The 20,988-nt window shown below is 39.2% G+C and overlaps 1 protein-coding gene across 3 annotated transcripts; it reads left to right on the top strand.

The window, feature by feature from the left end:
* Nucleotides 1–501: 501 nt before the first annotated feature.
* ZBTB44 (zinc finger and BTB domain containing 44) lies at nucleotides 502–19,376 on the top strand (the record flags this gene model as incomplete). 3 transcript variants are annotated; one of them, XM_081113538.1, is made up of 5 exons in its annotated part: nucleotides 502–1,519; nucleotides 11,741–11,825; nucleotides 12,852–13,015; nucleotides 14,492–14,575; nucleotides 17,426–19,376. In XM_081113538.1, 5 exons carry the CDS (start codon nucleotides 502–504, stop codon nucleotides 17,434–17,436), a joined length of 1,362 nt encoding a protein of 453 aa, XP_080969664.1. In that variant the 3' UTR covers nucleotides 17,437–19,376. The 3 variants fall into 3 exon arrangements, with proteins under 3 accessions (XP_080969664.1, XP_080969663.1, XP_080969665.1); XM_081113537.1 differs by having other exon boundaries at nucleotides 14,492–14,792; XM_081113539.1 differs by having other exon boundaries at nucleotides 12,903–13,015; nucleotides 17,426–19,046.
* Between the last annotated feature and the right edge of the window lie 1,612 nt (nucleotides 19,377–20,988).

The following is a 20,988-nucleotide window of genomic DNA, read 5'->3' as shown; positions in this document are numbered from 1 at the left end:
AAAACATCTCTGAGACCAACATCCATAAGCTTAGTGCTTATGTTTCATTTTGTGCATTTTATTGTCAGGCCCTACATTCAGATCTTTAATTCATTTTGAGTTAATTTTTGTGTACAGTGTAAGATCATAGTCTAGTTTGATTCTTTTGCACATGGCTGTCCAATGTTTCCAACGTCATTTATTGAAGAGATTTTTTCCTTTATTGCCTATTCTTGGCTTCTTAGTTGAAAATTCGTTGCCCATATATGTGTGGAGGAATGTTTAATATATTCTCTACCTTGAACTTTCTCACTGCCATCTTTTAGCTTTTTGATTTAGCATAGTGGCTACATGAAAACTATCTAAATTACCTATTATGATTATAGGTAATTATCATAAATAGTTAATTATCATAGTTAATTGACTACTGAACTATCAATTAATGCTTATTTTATGTATTTTTTAGGTCATTCCTGGTTCATTTGCATCCTTGAAGAGCATCTGTAGAAGAGGAAGGAAAAGATGGGTGTGAAAACATTTACTCATAGCTCTTCTTCCCACAGTCAGGAAATGCTTGGAAAGCTAAACATGCTGCGAAATGATGGACATTTCTGTGACATCACTATTCGTGTCCAGGACAAAATCTTCCGGGCACATAAGGTGGTACTAGCAGCTTGCAGTGATTTTTTTCGCACTAAACTTGTAGGCCAAGCAGAGGATGAGGACAAGAATGTGTTGGATTTACATCATGTTACAGTGACTGGTTTTATCCCCCTTCTAGAATATGCTTACACAGCCACTCTGTCAATTAACACAGAAAATATCATCGATGTGCTGGCTGCAGCCAGCTATATGCAGATGTTCAGCGTTGCGAGCACCTGCTCAGAGTTCATGAAATCAAGCATTTTATGGAATACACCCAACAGCCAACCGGAAAAGGGTCTCGATGCTGGACAAGAAAATAACTCTAATTGCAATTTCACTTCTCGAGATGGGAGCCTTTCTCCCGTGTCGTCAGAGTGCAGCGTGGTAGAAAGAACCCTGCCCGTCTGCAGAGAATCCCGGAGAAAGCGCAAAAGCTACGTCGTCCTGTCTCCCGAAAGTCCTGTCAAGTGCGGCACACAGACAGGCTCCCCCCAGGTACTGAGTTCTTCAGCTGCCTACTCAGAAAATAGAAGTCAACCAGTTGACTCTTCTCTAGCTTTTCCCTGGACTTTTCCTTTTGGGATTGATCGGAGGATTCAGCCTGACAAGGTTAAGCAGGCAGAAAACACCCGGACTTTAGAACTACCTGGCCCATCTGAGACCGACAGAAGAATGGCTGATTTTGTGACTTGTGAGAGCACAAAAACGACCTTGCCTCTGGGTACCGAAGAAGATGTCCGGGTGAAAGTAGAAAGGCTAAGTGATGAGGAGGTGCATGAGGAAGTACCCCAGCCCGTCAGTGCATCTCAGAGTTCACTGAGTGACCAGCAGACAGTGCCAGGAAGTGAACAAGTCCAAGAGGACCTTCTGATTAGTCCACAGTCTTCCTCAATAGGTACAGTGTTTTCTGTTTCTCATTTTGCTATAATCAAATCAGTTCAAGCATTTTTAAGTACTTACTAGATTAAAGTTTTGTTATGGGTCATATAGGAAATATTGGGAAGAATAAAGCATAACTGGATTTTTTTTTTTTTTTAGATGTTGCCACTAGTACTATAATTTTTTTTAATAAGTTACGCATTGGGAAAGAAAAATAGTTGAACAATGCCTGATGGGACAAAGATACATACAGGTACATATGAAAGAATTATGAATTACCTCCAATGCAAAAAAACACACCCAGTTTTTAAAAAGTCCAGTTAGTGTTTTATTCTTTATTAAAATATTTACTAAAAACGTAACATGTGCCAAGCATTGGGGATACATGGTTTAAAAGGGGGGGGGGGCGGGGTTTAAGCCCTAACCGGTTTGGCTCAGTGGATAGAGCGTCGGCCTGTGGACTGAAGGGTCCCAGGTTCGATTCTGGTCAAGGGCATGTACCTTAGTTGTGGGCACATCCCCAGTAGGGAGTGTGCAGGAGGCAGCTGCTCGATGTTTCTCTCTCATCGATGTTTCTAACTCTCTATCCCTCTCCCTTCCTCTCTTTAAAAAGTCAATAAAATATATGGAAAAAAAGAGGGGAGTTAATAGTCTAATTGAGGAATTAGATGTGTAAATCAATGGTTAGTGTTAGGCAAGAGATATGAACCAAGTGTTATAGGTTCACAAAGAAAAAAAAAAGTTAATGCTGGGTATTTTTACCTTGGATGTTAAGTGGGAGTTTGCCCAGACAAGGGAATGACATTTCTTTGAAAATGTATCAAAGCATGGAGGTGTGGAAGAATCCTGTATAATAAAACCCTAATATGCAAATTGACTGAAAGGCAGAATGACCTGACTATGATGCGCACTGACCACCAGGGGGCAGATGCTCAATGCAGGAGCTGCCCCCGATGGTCAGTGTGCTCCCACAGGGGGAGTGCCACTCTGCCAGAAGCCCGGGCTCACAGATGGCGAGCACAGTCAGTGGTGGCGGGAGCCTCTCCCACTTTCATGGCAGCACTGAGGATGTCCATTAGTCGAACATCCCCTGAGGACTCCCGGACTGCGAGAGGGCGCAGGCCAGGCTGTGGGACACACACCCCTTCCCCTCCCCCCAACCCCCCACTCCCACCCCCCCCCCCCCGCACGAATTTCATGCACCAGGCCTCTAGTACAGCAGTTCCCAACCTGTGGGTCGCGACCCCTTTGGGGGTCGAACGACCCTTTCACAGGGTTTGCCAAAGACCATCGGAAAACACATATAATTACATATTGTTTTTGTGATTAATCACTATGCTTTAATTATGTTCAATTTGTAACAATGAAATTGGGGTCACCACAACATGAGGAACTGTATTAAAGGGTCATGGCATTAGGAAGGTTGAGAACCACTGCTCTAGTAGAAAATAATAGGAGGTAAGATAAAATGAGTGGTTGAGAGCATGTTGTGAAGAGCTTTGAACACTGGTTTCAGTTAAGATTGCATTCAATGGCTTAAACCAAACAGGATTTTATTTTTTATCACATAAAATGTTAGGAAATGGGAAGTCCAACCCTTGCCGGTGTGGCTCAGCAGTTAGATTTTACCTGTGGTTTTTGTTAAGATTTTTAAAATTGATTTTTAGAGAGAGAGGAGAGAGAAAAAAACATCGATGTGAAAGTGAAACATCAATCTGCTGCCTCCTGCACATTCCGTATTGGGGATCAAGCCTGCAATCCCGGGCATGTTGAATTGGCAACTTTTTAATGCATGGAATAAGCCCAACCAACTGAGCCACACCCGCCAAGGCAGATTTTTACCTGTTCTTTTTAAGTTCTCTTTATTACCATTTGCCCACCAAAAGGCTATAAAATCTAACACCCCCAGTTTAGGGCAAACAGAAGCACTAAATATAGCAAATAGAAAAAATAAGTTTGGGTTGGGTTTTGCTACTCAGAAAGGTAACTAACTATCAATATCTGGTAGAGTTCAAGAAAAAATTTTATAAGTGAGAAGGATTTTGTGATATTGTTTCATTATTTATCTTGAAATAATTATCTGTAGCACCAATGACATATAAATAGTTCTAGATAATCCAGTTTATTATCTTAACAAAGAAATTCAGTTTTAACATACAGGTCCTAGAGAGGATTTATCTTACTACCATCAAGGCTTTGGCAGTACATGGAGGTTAAGTGTGTTTATAAGTGCTTTGATAATTATAGTTTTAATTTTTTTTTTTTTTTCTTGAAGTTTGTGGATAAAGACAGTGTAGAGTCTTGAGTAAAAGATAAAGCTTATGGAGTTTGTTTTTGTTTTTAGCAGTATCAGTGTAATGTGTGGTTGTGCTACTGGAGAAATAGGTTGGGATTTGCCTAGTCAGGAATACAGAATCTAGTAACTTTTTTCCTGCCATTACAACATAGATCTTTTGCATAAGAAAGCCTCCATACACCCTAGAAATAAATAAATAATAAGCAAACAAACTCATGGCTTCATTGGAGGTAAAGGTGTCCCCTAATTCTTGGTTCCTATCCTTGGTGCCTTCTGTCATTGACAGGGAGGCCATACATTGGAAACATCCACTGCATCAACCCCTTAAAATCCCTACCTCAGTGTTGGTCCAGTGTTGATGATGCATCTCAATGAACACTCTTGTTCCTGTCAGAACCGCCCCCCCGCTCCCAGATGGCCTCCTCAAAATTATCCTTGGGGAAATTGAGTCCGTTGAAAGATAGTATAACACTTAATGTTACAGTGAGAAAACACGAAAGAAGCAGATGTTGGCCTGGAAGAGGTGCAGTTTTAGATTGAGATGACTCAGGAGAACTGCAATGGCCCATAAGATTATGCTTGTGCCTGCCTACGTGCCCGGGTTGTAGACTCGATCCCCAGTAGGGAGTGTACAGGAGGCAGCTGATAAATGATTCTCTCTCATCATTGATGTTTATATCCCTCTCTCCTTCTCCCTCCCTCCTTTTGAAATCAATAAAAACATATATTTTTAAAAAATAACCCTTATGCCCTGGCCAGTGTTGCTGAGTGGTAGAGCATTGGCCCATACACCAAAGGGTATTGGGTTTGATTCCTGCATTGCAGGTTCTTTCCTTACCCCCAGGGCGAGTGTGTGGGAGACAACCAATCGATGTGTCACATCGGTGATCCTCTCTCCCTCTCTCACTCTCCTTCTCTCTCTCCCTATCCCTCCCCCTCCTCCTCTCCCTTTCCTTCTCCCTCATCCTTTTCCCTCCCACCCTCCCTTCTACTCTCTAAAAATCAATGGAAAGGGTATCAACAACAACAACAAAAAGAATAATGCTTGTGTAAATTTCTATTTCCAGTGCTTGGCTAAAGATCAGTTGTCACTGATCAGGGACCAGACAAAACCTCCTGCCTGCTTGTGGGCATATGACACCAAATAAGCAAAGTAGTTGTCAGGACTAAGACAAAATTGAAGAAGTCTTTATAAGGCTCTTAAAAAAAAAAAAAAAAACTTTTTGGTTAATATGTTTTTATTGATTTTAGGGAGGAAGGAAGAAAGAAAAAAACAAACATCCATCAGCTGCCTCCTGCACGCCCCCTGCTGGGGATAGATCCCACAGACCAGGTGTGTGCCCTGACCAGGAGTCAAACTGGTGACCTTTCAGTGTATGGGACAACTCTCAACCAACTGAGCCACCAGCCAGGGCATAAGATTCTTTTCTAAACATCTTCATTAAAATACATCTTACAGCCTTAGCTGGTTTGGCTCAATGGATAGAGCGTCGGCCTGCAGACCAAAAGGTCCCAGGTTCAATTCCGGTCAAGAGCATGTACTTGATTGCAGGCTCCTCCCCAGCCCGGGCCCTGGTCAGGGCGTATGCAGGAGGCAACCAATTGATGTGTTTCTCTCACATAGATGTTTCTCTCTGTCTTTCCCTCTCTCTTCCACTCTCTCTAAAAATCAGTGGAAAAATATCCTCAGGTGAGGATTTAAAAAAAACCCACAACTTAATATTATAAAATTCCCCCATTTAAAGTGTATCCTATAGTAGTTTTAAGTACAGTCACAGAGTTGTGCAACCATTCTCACAGTCTAAGTTTATAATGTTTTCATCACCCTAAAAAGAAGCCATGGGCCCCTGTACAGCAGCTCACTGCTGTCCCACAGCCAGCTACAGGCAACCACTAGTATACTCCCTATAAATGTGCCTATTCTGGGTATTTCATAGAAATGCAGTCATGCAATGTGTGGTCTTTTCTAAGTGGCTTCTGTTAATTTCCATCATATTTTCAGATTTGTCAGCATCATACCTCTCAAACTTTTGAAATGTTTTCACTAATATGGACCTAAAACAAGAGACCTTATGAACTCAGTCTCCAGGCCCAGTTCAGATGGACTAATTGGGCCTGTGTCCATCCTTTCATTTTAATCTATTCCTCTTGGAAACAAGAGTCAACACAATAGGGAGACATCATAGGAGCAGGTATTAGGAGGTTGGGAAACAGTTCCACCAGGGAACAATGACAAATCTGATTGGATAGCCAAAATATTCCCAAAAGGCTTTTTCTAGGAAAACAAAATATACCCAGTACTTCAGTTAAATATTTGAGCTCAATTAGGCCTGAATTTACCTCCCAGCCAAGGGCAGGTTATACCTCAAAAGGAATTTTATTTTTTAATGTTTTTACTTTATTTTTATTGCTTATACTATTACAGATGTCCCTATCTCTCTGGCCATCACCGCACTATTGTCTGTCTATGGATTATGTATATATGTTATTTGGCTAATCCTCTCTCTTTTATCCAGACACCCCCTCCCCCTTTCTGCCCTCCCCTGTGAGGGATTTTAGATGTGCACTCTGTTATTGAGGTTCCCGTGCAAGGCAACAAGAATTTCAGCTCAGTCTCCACAGGTCCTCCATTTCAGCCAATGCCCCGTCGCAGCGTGCACCAGGAGCGCACCTGTAATTAAACAAGTTGAGTTCATTACTTGAGTTCACGCACCATGGGTCTTTAGGGTTCAGTCAGCAGATGTTAGAAAGGACTTACTGGATTTGGGCTTGAGTTAGGTGATTTAGGGAAGATTAAGAAAGTGTGTTTTCTCAGGACTGGTAATGTCAGAAAGCAGAGATAACTCTATGATTATCTTAACAAATGTCTAGGAATACAGACCAGAGTGAACCTAAAACAGCAATAGCTTATGTTGGGTATTTTTGTGATTACACATTGACATTGTTTTTGTGTGTGCTTAAACAGAGTTATGTGTTTTGTTTCAGACCATGTGACCTGGTCTGATGCAGGTGTTCTGGGAGATTGTTTTATGTCCAACAGGAAAACACCAGGCCCCTGCCTGGGACCACCGGGCCCAGTGTCCATGTCCGGCCAGTTCCTAAATATTAAGAGCTGCTTTTTCTCTTCCTCGAGTATGAAATGAAATATTTAAAGTATTTAGAACAGTGGCTGGAATGTGGTAAATGCTCAGTAGTGGATGGCCACTGTGATTATGTTTCACCACCAGAAAAGAGTTTTTGTAAGGAGTCAGTTTATGCAGCAGAAGCTATATAAACAGCACTCCCTATTGGTGGAAGAGAGTAGCATCTCTCTTGATGAGGTAGCCCTTATCATATAAAGCTGATTGTTTCTATAAATCAGCTTTACTGTTTCATTAAGGTGAGAAGGATCTGTTCAGAATTCTTAGCCCCAGTTAAGAGAGCAGAATCCACAGAGTGTAGAAAGGGAACTTCATTTTAATAATTTAAGAAACATCACTATCACCTCAAGAAAGTAATATTGAATGGATATCCTACTCTTACATCAGTTCAAATAAAATTCCAATTCATATGATTACTTCTCATTGGTAAAAACCATCAGCATCTCAGGAAAAAGAGTTTACAAGATTTATTTTTTCCAATAGTTGCATGTGATACAACCCTGTTACAGTGTCTACACTATGGATGGAATTCTAAAAGTATATTTTGTTAAACTCTTAATTTAGTTTGGAGTGTTTTGTGTTTGTTTGTTTTAGCTTTTGGCTCAATGAATAGCCATGGGAGAGAGGAGAGTGCCCTTTGCTCACTATCAGTCAAATTAGGGATCTAGAGGCCAAACATTAGATGGTATTTTAGAATGTGGAAATAGCCTTGTTTTAAGGGAGACCATCTGCAAGACGTATCTTGTGCTCCATTTTAGTTCTTTTTCACCAGCTTTTTAAGGCAATTCTTGACAATGTGAGAATTAATCCAAAGGGTAGTGGTTTTTATTTTCACCTCACCAAGACCCCACTCCCGCCTGTGTAGCTTGCCTGGTGGTGAGAAGCAAATGTCTAGATCAATCTTCCTAGCCTGCCCTAATCATATCTCCAGGCCTTTTTTGCAAGTCTTTGCCTGTAAGATTTCATATTGCCTGTATTCTGAATAACTGCAAGATTGTGTGTGTGTGTGTGTGTCTCCATGGTGACCAGGTCCAAATATTGGGATTTTTTTCAGTTTTTATCCTAGGACAGATTGAAATGTTAGTCTTTAGTTCCTTCTCTTTAAAGGAAAAGTGAAAATGGTATGATGTTGACAAGTGAACAGGTTTTTCTAAACGGAACGAAGCATTATCTGACCCCTAAACCCACACCTGGATCAACAACAAATCAGAAGGACCACGAATAAGTTGGATAAGTGGGCATATTGGGCAGAGGACCATAAATGTCTTCAACAGTAAGGGAAAGAGTAAAGGCAAAGACAGGCATAGAATGCTGAGCACACAACAGTAAGGGTGGTAGAGGGAGGGCAGGGACAGTGAGGGCACAGTTGGGGTTGAATATAAGTGCATGCAGTCTTGTCTTTTTCAAAACCCTCTATCAGTGTGTAGAACATTGTGTAGTAATTGGTGTTCTTGATCACTTTTGTGCGTCTACTCTCACAGTAAACACAGTATGATTTTTAAAGCTACTTTACACGTGTTTGAAAAGATGCTTAGTTTTAGAGGAGAGGTAGGTAGGTACCAGAGCTCTAGGACCCGTTTCCCCCTAAGACGAGTGGGGGACGTCCGGCCCGCGGGCCGTATAAGGCCCTTGAAATCGTTTGGTCTGGCCCTGCCAAGGCATTAGGGGCCAGTTAATTAAATGTTTGACCAAATACAGCAGGCTGAGTTTTAAGCTGATACTTTTGTATGGCCTGCAAATGATGTTATAAATATCCAAATGGTCCTTGGCAGAAAAGAGGTTCCCCACCAAAACACAAATCAACTCAAGACCCAGAGGCTGTGAAAGCTGTGAAATCTTAGAGCAGTTGCTCTACACATTAAGTAGGAACCCCAAAGTTCTATACCAGTAGAGCTAACCCTGCTCCCCTCCTCCAGGGGACTGTAGAAAGACTGTGTTGGCATTGTGCAGACTAGAAGATACAAAGCAAAAAGGGGGCCGTGGCCACCACCAAGACCTCTTGCAAACTTGCATCTCCGTGAATGTGGTTTAGGTAGTGCCCCCAGGAACCGAACACAAGGAAATGTCAAGCTTCTCTGAAAAGGGACTTACTCATCCTAACTTCAGCAACTCAGTTCCTTGCAAACCATTTTCAAGGGTGATAACTACGTCAGAAACAACCAGGGCACACAAGGAAACACAGCAGACGGAGAACCCGCAGGAAAAAGCAGGCAGCAGAGATAAATTGGCATGGTTTTCATAAAGAGACATAAAACAAACACGCTTACTATGTTTAACAAAAGAAGCAAGCTTGAACAATGATTGCAGAGAACAGTAAACTAAAAAGTAATACAGCAGATTTGTGGGGGAGGACTTCTAGAAAAGAAAAAGTCAACATTTTGGCAGCAGATTGGACTTAGCAAAAAAGAGAATTGGTGAATCGGAAGTTAAATTAAAAGAGACTGTATTAGAGTTCTCCAGAGAAACAGAACCAAGAGGACAGATACAGATACATAGGGATTTATTAGGAGGGATTCACTCACTGGTTATGGAGGATGAGAAGTCTCACAGTTTGACCTCTGCTGGCTGGAGGCCCAGGTAAGCTGGTGGTGTAGTTCCAGTACAGACACAAAGGCCTGAGAACCGGGAGAGCTGATGTCCAAGAGCAGGAGAGGATGGACATCCCAGCTCAAGCAAAGAGCAGATTTGCCCTCCTTGACCCTTTTGTTCTGTTGGTCAAGGGATGGAATGATTACCCCCTTGCATTGGTGAGGATGATTCTTACTCAGTCTACGGATTCAAATGCTAATCTCTTCCAGAAACATCCTCACAGACACACCCAGAAATAATGTTTTACCAGCTCTCTGGGCATCCCTTAGCCCAGTCACGTGGACATAAAAATTAACCATCATAGAGCAGTGGTAGAGATAGCAGTGGAGAAGGTAAGGGTTATGGACAATACAAACGTAGGTTTGATGGAATCCTAGAAGGAGAAAAGAGATTGGCTGAGAATTTTCCAGAATTGATGAAAGACACCAGCAAATCCCAATAAAAATAATAAAAGAAGCAAAGCTGGACACATTATAGAGACAATGGGGGGAGGGTTGGGATAGTACTTTCAGAAGAATGTCTGACTTTTTAATAACATCAGAAGCCAGGGACTCTTACCTTGCTGTCCATATCCTTTTTTAGTTTTAGGGATCTGTAGCTTTTCTTGCAGATGGTTAATGCTAAAAAATTTAAAAAATAGGTAATGAATATCATATAACTTTTAAATTTCACTTATCTGTGACAACATGGATAAGTCCACAATATTGAAGAAAATAAGACACAAGAATACATACAATGTGACTCAATTTATAAGTTTACAATCAGACAACACTGAACTATACTATTTATGGTGAGAGTGACAGACTTTTCTTAAAGGGCACTGGTAGTATTTTTAGACTTAGCTGCCACGTGGTCTCTATTGCAGCCTCAATGACTCCACTCTGCCATTGTAGTGATGGGACATGGTAGATGATGGCACATGGCTGTCTTCCTGCAAAAATGACCCCCCGTTTATGGGTACCTGGATTTGAGATGAAATCACAAGGAAGAGGGTCAAGAAAAAGGAAGGAAATGGTAACCATTAAAGTCAGGATCCTGGTTGCCTCCTGGAAGGAAGGGCTTGCCAGGGAAGAGTAAATGGGGACTGCTAGGCTGCTGGCAGTGGTCTAGGAGGACTTGTGTGGAGACTGCACAGGTGCTCACTTTGTAGCTAATTTTTAATTCTGTGTAAAAGTTGTATGTACAGTAAGTTGTATGTCACAATAACGTTTTTAATGCCATTAAGTTTATATATTTTTTTAATATATTTCAGAGAGAAAAGGGAGGGGAGAGAGATAGAAACATCATTGATAAGAATCATTAATTGGCTGCCTCGTACACGTCCCCCACTGGCCAAGCCACAATAAAATTTAAAAAAAATAAAAATTGTCGCCCATCCAGTATGGTTCAGTGGTTGAGCTTCAACCCATGAACCAGAAGGTCATGGTTCAATTCCCAGTCAGGGCACATGCCCGGAGTGGCTGGCTTGATCCCCAGTAGGGGGCGTGCAGGAGACAACTGATCGATGTTTCTCTCTCTCCTCCTCCCTTCCCCTCTCTCAAATCAGTACCTTAACCAATAAAGAAATTAAAGATAAAAAAAAAAAAATGGTTCCTTAAGTGATTGTTATAACATTTAATTTTGCGTGAATTTTTGCTTAGTTTACATTTGAATTGCTGTTTTCTAACATTTATATCAAAGAAATGGTCCTAAAGGTTTAAAGTAATATAAGGCTATTATCTTACCTGTGATTTCTTTTTAAATCACATTAACATTTAAAGTATTATAGAATGCTTTTTAAAAAATATATATTTTATTGATTTTTTTACAGAGAGGAAGGGAGAAGAAGAGGGATAGAAAGTTAGAAACATTGATGAGAGAGAAACATCAATTCAGCTGCTTCCTGCACACTCCCTACTGAGGATGTGCCCACAACCAAGGTACATGCCTTTGACCAGAATTGAACCTGGGACCCTTCAGTCCGTAGGCCAACGCTCTTTCCACTGAGCCAAACCAGTCAGGGCTATAGGACACTTTATTAATTCAGGATGTGCACGTACATTACTTCAGCGGTCACCAACCTTTCGGACCTCATGGACCACCAGGGGTCCGGAGACCACCGGTTGGCGACCGCTGCATTAGTCTGTTTTTAAAGACTTAAAGTTTCAGCTTGCAATTAGTGTCTTGGCTTATTTTCACTACAGTATTGACACCTGTCCTCTTTGACTTCCAGGCTCGGTAGATGAAGGTGTCACCGAAGGGTTACCTACGCTTCAAAGCACTTCCAGCACCAATGCTCACGCAGATGACGATGATCGGTTAGTACTAACATAGTAGGTTGTTTTCTTTTAAGGACTGTCCTTGCAACTCTTAAGTCTTTTATCTGGGATTATACAGTAAGTTTATTGGGACCTCATTTTGGTATATTTTTCAGAATAACAAGGTAGCTTTATCACATCATAAATCAAACCACCTGTACAGCAGGTGGCCAGTTCCAGTCCACCAGCCTTTGCAAATCAGGTTTTATTGGAACATAGCCACACTATTTGTTTATATAGTGTCTGTGGACGGCAGAATTGAGTGATTGAAACATCATGTGGTGTGCAGAACCAGAAATATTTACTGTCTAACCTGCTACAGAAAATAGTTGTCAAACCCTCATCTACATACCCATTATTCCCAAGTTACTTTCAGATTGACCCTCCTTGCTCGATGTTTCCACATAGATGAGTAAGGGGCATCTCAGACTTAACTGTGGCCAGGACAGAACTCAAGACTTCTAGCTCCACTCAGACAGCTTCATTGTTCCCCTAACTTCTCAAGCAGACTCTCCGGGAGGTATACTTGTTCTTCCCCTCACTCCCCATACTTCATCCTTAAACCAATCCTCACATCTCTGCCTCCAAAACATCCCTCACAGGACTTTATTCTGAAGATAACTGAACCTTTGCAGGAGTTTAAAAGGTGGCTGATTGAATCTGAGAAGTCATTGTGAAACAGTGAGAAGGATAGATTAGAGGCATGTGGGCTAAAGAGAGGGAGTTATTAATTCAGCCTTGTGTTGATGAGGGCCTAAGTTAAAGCAGCAGTAGGGAGGAAAGAATTAGATTAAAGATCCTTGAAGGAAAAGTGTTTATGGTGTGTTCTATGGCTGTATATCCTTGCTTGAGATACTGGCCATTCTGGACATTTTTCATATTGCCCCAAATGAAACTTGTCATCTAACAGTGAAACTGTTCCAAAATCTTTAAGTGCTTTGTCTTTTATTCACTTAAATGTTGTGCAGAAATGTTTATTCAACTTAAAAATCAGAGCCTGGTTGCCTTCTTTGGTCTGTTTTTTAGATTGGAAAATGTTCAGTATCCCTACCAACTCTACATTGCTCCTTCTACCAGCAGTACAGAACGGCCCAGCCCAAATGGTCCGGACAGACCTTTTCAATGTCCAACTTGTGGGGTGCGATTCACCCGAATTCAGAACCTAAAACAGCACATGCTCATCCACTCAGGTAACGTCACCTTCCCTACTGTGGCATGCATGAGTACTCTAAAACATTTTATTTTGGAATCCCAGTTAAAAATAGCAAACAGGTGGTTTTTAGTTTAAAAATGTATAGGTCTCTCTGGGAAGTCAAATGAGAACAGATAAGCCCAGGTCTATTATTGAAATAGCACAGTGTCAGAAGCTGTAGTATGTTTTCCACAGGCATAGCATTAGGGTTAAAGCTTAGCGCAGTGTGTGTGTAACGTCAGAAATGCTGGGTGTGTTGGTGTGTGTGTATATGTGAGGTTTAGAAGCACAAATACAGATTATAAAGCAAATGGCATTAAAAGGGTGTAAGTGTTCTTTGTACTGTTTTCTCTGTAAGTTTGAAATTTGAAATAAAGTGATTTTTTTAATATTTAATAATTTAATTTTAATTCTGCAATCCGGAATTTCTCTGTGCCTTGTCTAGTTAGCTTTGTAGTCCTTTTTTAGTGTGAAAGAGATTTTGGATAAATGATGTGTAAAACAGATTTGAAACTTAAGTTCAGTGATCACAGAAAGGCAGCAGAATTCTTGGAGGCAAAACCTCTGATAAGCTTGAAATCTTTTTTTAAAAAATATATTTTATTGATTTTTTACAGAGGAAGGAAGAGGGATAGAGAGTTAGAAACATCGATGAGAGAGAAACATCGATCAGCTGCCTCCTGCACACGCCCTACTGGGGATGTGCCCGCAACCAAGTTACATGTCCTTGACCGGAATCGAACCTGGGACCCTTCAGTCTGCAGGCCGATGCTCTATTCACTGAGCCAAACCGGCTAGGGCAAGCCTGAAATCTTTGCTGTCGTTTTCAGCTGTGCCGTCTCATGTTCCTCTTCTTTAGAAACATCCAACAGTCCTGTGACTAATACCAGTTTCCTGTGACTGTTAAATCAACAGATTATATTTTGAAGGCTTTAAAATTTTTTTGCCAAAACTGTGATAATGACCTATCACTATTACATTAAATACCTAAAACCCAAGTCATCGCGTGGTAGTTCTATCATGATCATTAATTATGTTCAGAAAAGTTAGATTTTTCTTCTACTCATTTCTCTCAGAGATAAGGAATGAAGAGTAGGTACTAATCTTTTTCACATAGTTTCAATATAACACTCACTAACGAAATGAAACAAATGTTATAGGGGACTTGGGTTATAGTTAAATACTGTAGTTAAATTGTTTTGAAGTTTGTAAAATAGATGATTTTGAAGGGTGTTCAGATAACAATTTGAGTGTATATTACCTAGTTTACTCCACCCCTCTTGCCTTTTTTTTTTTTTTTTTTAAGTAGCAACTTCAGATATTCTGTACCTTTCCTAAGATAAATAGCAATTCATTTTTGCTGGTGATTTTTGTCTTCTCAAATTATCTCTTGCTACAGAATGATAACTCAGAAATTTTTGAGGTTGATAAACTTCCAGTTAATTTAGTTTTCAAATAATATTTTATTTTATAGGAATTAAACCATTTCAGTGTGACCGCTGTGGAAAAAAGTTCACCAGGGCTTACTCGCTAAAGATGCATCGCCTAAAGCATGAAGGTAAACGCTGTTTCCGGTGCCAGATATGTGGTGCCACTTTCACTTCCTTCGGGGAATATAAGCATCACATGAGGGTTTCCCGGCACATTATCCGCAAGCCTCGGATTTACGAGTGCAAAACATGTGGCGCCATGTTCACCAACTCTGGAAATTTAATCGTGCACCTGAGGAGTCTGAACCATGAAGCGTCAGAGCTAGCAAACTACTTCCAGAGCAGGTGAGGTGCACAGCGAGACCCCCAGGAACACTGCTTTCTGACCTCTCTTCCTGCTTCTAGGGCAGCCTGCTCTGTCTTTATCAGGCTGCCAGGTAACCAGGCACATTCCTTCTAAAATCCAATCCATACTCCAATCTGATCAGATAAAATTTTGCTGAATCTTCTAAGTATAGACAATTAAAAATATTTCTGAAATTAGGAATCTTTTTCTATAGGAACAGGCTAATCTTCTTGATTTTTTTTGTTTTGTTTTTAAGGTTTTAAATACGTTTTTATTGATTACTGAGAGGAAGGGAGAGAGAGAAACATCAATGATGAGAGAGTCATTGACTGGCTGTCTCCTGCACACCTCCTACTGGAGATTGAGGCCTCAGCCTGGTGCCCTGACCTAGAATCACACTGATCTCCTGGTTCATAGGTCAGTGCTTAACCACTGAGCAACACTGGCCGGCTCCTGTTGAGTTTTTGTTTTTGGTATTTTTTTGTTGTGTTTTGTTTTGAGATATATACAGAATAAAATTATAAGGTTAAAGTAATTCTATAGTGGATCTTAAATGGACCTTATTGGAAATTTGCCATGTCAGATGATACTTAGTGATGTTAATTCTTGAGCATTTCTCTTTTAGTTCTACATATAGAAGAGAAATTGCAGTAGCAGTTATAGTGGATATGATTATTTAGATCAAGTGGTTTTCCTTTTTTCCTTTCAGCTTAAAACATCATGCTTTTAATAATAATTTATGATGGAATTGCCTTTCTGATTTATAGGGTATCTGAGGAAATCAGGTTCTAGCTTTGCCACAAACTGCTGTCCTGATGGAGTATGTCACTTTCCCGATGAAGGGGCTTGAAAGTTAGAAAAGAATGAAATGTGAGCTGGGAAGGTGATTTCTAAGGTCCCCTCTAGATACAAAATTCTGTTGTCTACTTTTAATACATCTATAGGCATGCTCAATTTCTTATAAAATGAATCTTAAACCACTTATTTTCTAAATATTACTTATCAATAAATTCTAAATATTCCTACATAGATTTTGTTCTCTTCAAATCAGACATTCACTTTGTTTAATGTAATTATTTCTAACAGCATCTAATGGTCATATCATTGAACCTCGATTATATATGTCACAGTAAACATTGTTTGGGACTAAAATAGCGTCCATTAACCACTCCTCTGTCCTCCATGTCGCGTGTCTGACACCTGATGGGTTTTTAGAAAGTGTCACATGACATCTGAAAGTGCTGTATCTATGAGCAGATTTTAATTTTTTTATAATTGAATTGTCCAGTATTAATAACTATTAAGTGTACAAGTTGACATTTTAGTATTATGAATCAATAAAGATTTAAATAAAACATCTAAGACTTATTTCATAGTATTTGTTTTAACTACAAAAATACAGTAGAAAATTTAATAAATATTTATAAAAGTATGGAATATAAGAAATTAAGACCTTTTCTGATCTCACCATTCAGGAATAATATTTACTGTTAAAATTTTGGTATATTTTACATTCGAAAATTAAATACTTGTCATATCAATAGACTATTAAGTACTTTCAATATTAATAAACTCAATAGTCTTTGAGGATTAAAATATAACTAATCTCATAGCATTCTGATTCAAATGTACAAATGTAATGTATTAGTTTTTACATGCCAAATGTAACAACAGGATACACATAAGTTAGTTTTTTTATATTTCTCTATATAGATTTCATATAAGGTCATTTATATATAAGGATACTTACCTTCAGGAAGGTACAAATGTAATGTATTAGTTTTTACATGCCAAATGTAACAACAGGATACACATAAGTTTTTTTATATTTCTCTATATAGATTTCATATAAGGTCATTTATATATAAGGATACTTACCTTCAGGAAGTAATAAAACTACCTTTTTTTTTTTTAGAGGGGAAGAGAGAAACAGTGATTTATTGTTCCACTTATTTATGCATTCATTGGTTGATTCTCCTATGTGCACTGACTGTAGGTTGAACCCGCAACCTTGGCGTATCAGGACAATGCTCTAACCGACTGAGCTACCTGGCCAGGGCTCATATACTTTTTAATAAGTATATAGTCCAAGAAAAGTTAAGCATAATTTTACTCAAATGATCTTTGCTTAATAGAAACTGTCTACATAAAACAAGAGAGGTGACATTGAATCTTACTTATCTATTGGTGGTAGTGAGAGTTGATATACTTTGGTTTTAATAGAGTGCTTAGGTTCATATTTAGGACAATTTAAAAGTTAAATTCCTAATTTTTGTTGTTAATCCTCAGCTGAGGATATTTTTCCATTGATTTTTAGAGGTTGGAAAGGAAGGTGAGAGACAGAGAAACATCAATTGGTTGCCTTCTGCACGCACCCCAAACAGGGCCCATTATCAAGCCTGCAACCGAGGTCCGAGCCCTTGACCAGAATCAAACCTGGGACCCTTCAGTCCACAGGCTGATGATCTATCCACTGAACCGAACTGGCTAGGACTAAAATCTTAAATATAATCTTCCTTTAAGAATTGGAGAAATAAAACATCCTGATCTTGTTTTATAGACTAGGTCTTTTTATTGTCTTGTTTACTACAGGTTTGAGAATTAACTCCCTGTTTCATCCTTTGCCTCTTAGTGATTTCCTAGTACCGGACTACTTAAACCACGAGCAAGAAGAGGCCCTTGTTCAGTATGACCTTGGAGAACACAGTTTTGAAAGCAACTCCTCTGTTCAGATGCCTGTGATTTCACAGGTCTCCTCGACCCAGAATTGTGAAAGCACTTTTCCCCTGGGGTCTCTCGCCGGGCTGGCAGAAAAGGAGGAAGAAGTGACAGAGCAGCCCAAGACCAGTGCTTGTGCCGAGGCCACTGGAGAGGACCCCCCCAAATCAGAGCTGTCTTCTATAACTATTGAGTAATTCCATGGTGTGGCTTCATTTTGGTTTTTTGGGAAGTGCCTGTGCTTGGTCTTGTACATTTAAATTTAATTTAATTTTTTAAAAAAGGTTTTGGGGAGGAGTTTTCCTTTTTACTTTGTGAACTCTGCAATTCATGACTGGGAGACTGCTTCTGTAAGTACACAGTAACATGGTGTCGGAATATAATACATTGTTGGCTGTAAGGAGAACCAATTGACTTAAAACATGTAGTCGTTTCTCCTTGCATTGTTGTTAGTAGACTAACAACAGATCATTAGGTAACGAACCGGGTGAATGTTGACCTTCCCGAGATGAAAGGGCACACCAGAAACATACTAAAGGAATGTGACAGATGGCCTGGATAGATGTTTACCCCTGTACACCGGACGTTGTACAGTATTTTGTAAAGCCTTTTGCTTCTGGAAGTATTTATGGTAAGCTAGCTTAAAAATTATTAGGGTAAATACTCTTTTTTTTTTTTCACTTTAGAGAGAAAGAAGAGATAGAAGCATCAATGGTGAGAGAGAATCATCTATCAGCTGCCTCCTGTATGCCCCACACTGGGGATGGAGCCTGCAACCCGGGCATGTGCCCTGACCAGGAATCAAACTGTGACCTCCTGGTTCATAGGTCAACGCTCAACCACTGTGCCATGTTGCCTGGGCAGTTTTTTTTTAAGTTTTGTCCTTTCTATTCTGATATTTCATGGTGAAAATTTGATATTGGAATAGGCATTCTTTGAATCTTTATAGAACTAGTCCTCCAAATAATCTTACCTTTCTTCTACAAAAGAAGGCAAAAACCATGATTGAGAATAGTCCAGCTATGCATGAAGTGACCAGGAATGGAGAATGTAGTACGTAAATTCCAATTTCATAGGAGCTCTTTATAATAATACTTTTCTAGCTGAAGTTGTCCAGCTGGTCTTTGAATGTTAATGTCTAACTAATTAGGTCACTGCCTAAATTAGTGTCCTCTTTACCCACCCACAATACTTTCTCTTGCATATGCGGTCATGATACTATATAAAGGAAAAATATTGGAGATATTCTATATTTTATATGTAGGTTTATGTATTGTTGGGGATGTTTTTATTGTGCTGTTTTAGACAAAATAAAAATTATATTAAGACTATGTTCTTAACCCAGCTAAGATTGTTTACAAAAATTCCATATGGCAGTGATACGTTATCCTTGTCCCAAAATATTTTTAGACATTGCCAAGTTTATTAAAATCAGTTAGTGTAGTTTTTACACAATGTAAGCAATAATGTAAAAGATGAGGATAGTCTATAGAATGATGGTCTGTGACTCAGAAATCTGGGTGGAAACAGTTGTTTAAAGAAAAACTAAAAATCTTAATATCACCTTTTTGCTGCTAACTAATGAAACTTTCTGATTTATAGTTGAATTTATATGATACTCTAGGCTGGAATATACTTTTCATCTAGTACCAGTTAAAGCATCACTTACCTTGATCTGGAATATTCATGAGTTTATGAACAATGAACTTTGAGTAACTATGTATATACCCAAAGTTTAATAATTATGAAAGCACCTGATTAGATCATTAAAAAGGGGATTAAAATACAGTTTCTTATTCAGCAAACAAGATTTGAATTTTGTCCAGGTGCTAGACCTTAATAATAAAACATATTTTTTAAGTTTTAGTGATTTGTTTCTTTTTTTTTTAATTTGCTAATTTTGTAATTTATTTCATCCCCCCACAAATGTAAAGGAAGGAAGAGTAAACTCTGAAGTGTTTTAAGGCTAATTTTCTTTTAGTCCTTTCCGTATTCTTCTGTCTTTAACTTGTTTCCAACTCCTAATCTCATTCATGACCTTGTCTTACCCCTTTGATCTCAAATGTGTGCATATTACCTTCAGGAAAGTCAGCATAGACAGGTTATGATGGGCTCACACTGACGCTTCTTGACTAACAGGGTTGAGTTGCTTCCTGCCGCAGACACGTAGTAACAGTCCTGCTGTGTCCCAGCTGGAAAGGCCCGCGATTCTTACTTCCAGTGTCATATACTTGGAAAACTGTTATGCCTGCCAGTAGGTAAATGTCACAGTTAATTTTTTAATCTTACCTGGACGAGACAAACAGTAGGTAAAATTATGACCAGAAGTTGGTGCCCTCGGTTCTAAGAGTTATTTTTAAACGAAAGGAAAAGAAATGGGATTAAATAAATCTGTTAGAATCTTGTTGGTAGGAGGTGTTTTGGCACACCTGCCTGAGAACTCTGCCCTAACAGAGCTGGCACCGCGTGGGCAGTTCTAAGGTAGTCTGTGTTCTCAGAATGCGGAATTACCACCGTCGGCTATTCTTCCCCAGATGGAAACTTTCGATTTTCATTGGCAATTAACAATTTCACAGCTTGCCAATTTTTTGAAAAATTAAGAGTATAATACTGTGAAAATGCATACTTAGTTACTTGTCTTCTTCCCAAATCTTAGCAATATGGTTAACTAACTAGAATTTAACATAAAACGATATAAACAAAGGCCTTCTCTCTTTCAGGGAGGCTCACGTTTTTCTTGACAGCACAGTTTAAGGATATTTGGCTTATAGTTTCCTTTCGAGGGATAATTGTACATAGTGGTAATTGGGTTTATTTAAAATTCATGCAAGTGAGGGATGTTTGGATATGTAATTTTTACCAGAATATATATGGAAAACATTGCAAACAGATGAAAGCCGGTTACATTATCTCAGTCATTAGAAACTGTCAGTATAATTAAACATTAAAGAGTCCAGTTTAGAATACTTAAACATACCTGTCTTTTTTAAGGCCCAAGAGGGTAACTGATATTTAAAGGGCTTAAATTTTAGGATATGAAATAAATTGCCTTTTTAAAACCAAGTATTTTATACAAGAAACACATGTATTTTCCATGTTTAAGTTACCACATACGTGTGATATAGTTTAGAAATGAGCAAAGATGTTTGCAGTGGTGCACTGGGCGTTAGTTCCTGCAGTCGCGCTCCATTTCTAACAGCGGGCACATCGGGCGTGTCAGTGATTATACTAATTCAGAAACAGGTGAATATTGGGTTTTATTCAATATTTTTGGAATTTTAAGTTTTCTGTAAAGGGAAGCAGAAGGAGTTTGTCACCCGCAAATATATTTAAATTGATTTTTCTTCATTTGAATTTCAAGTCATCTTAATTTTTATTTCAAGTAATTAGTTATACATTTAGTTACATTGTCAGTTTTTAAAGTTCTTGATTTCAGTGAGACAAAGTGTACTAAGATGTTTAAATAGCCTCATGCCG

Source organism: Myotis nattereri, assembly GCF_964212035.1.
Source record: "Myotis nattereri genome assembly, chromosome: 19".
Lineage (NCBI taxonomy): Eukaryota > Metazoa > Chordata > Mammalia > Chiroptera > Vespertilionidae > Myotis > Myotis nattereri.
The sequence above is the reverse complement of the archived record's forward strand: the minus strand, read 5'-3'. Positions and strand labels throughout refer to the sequence as shown.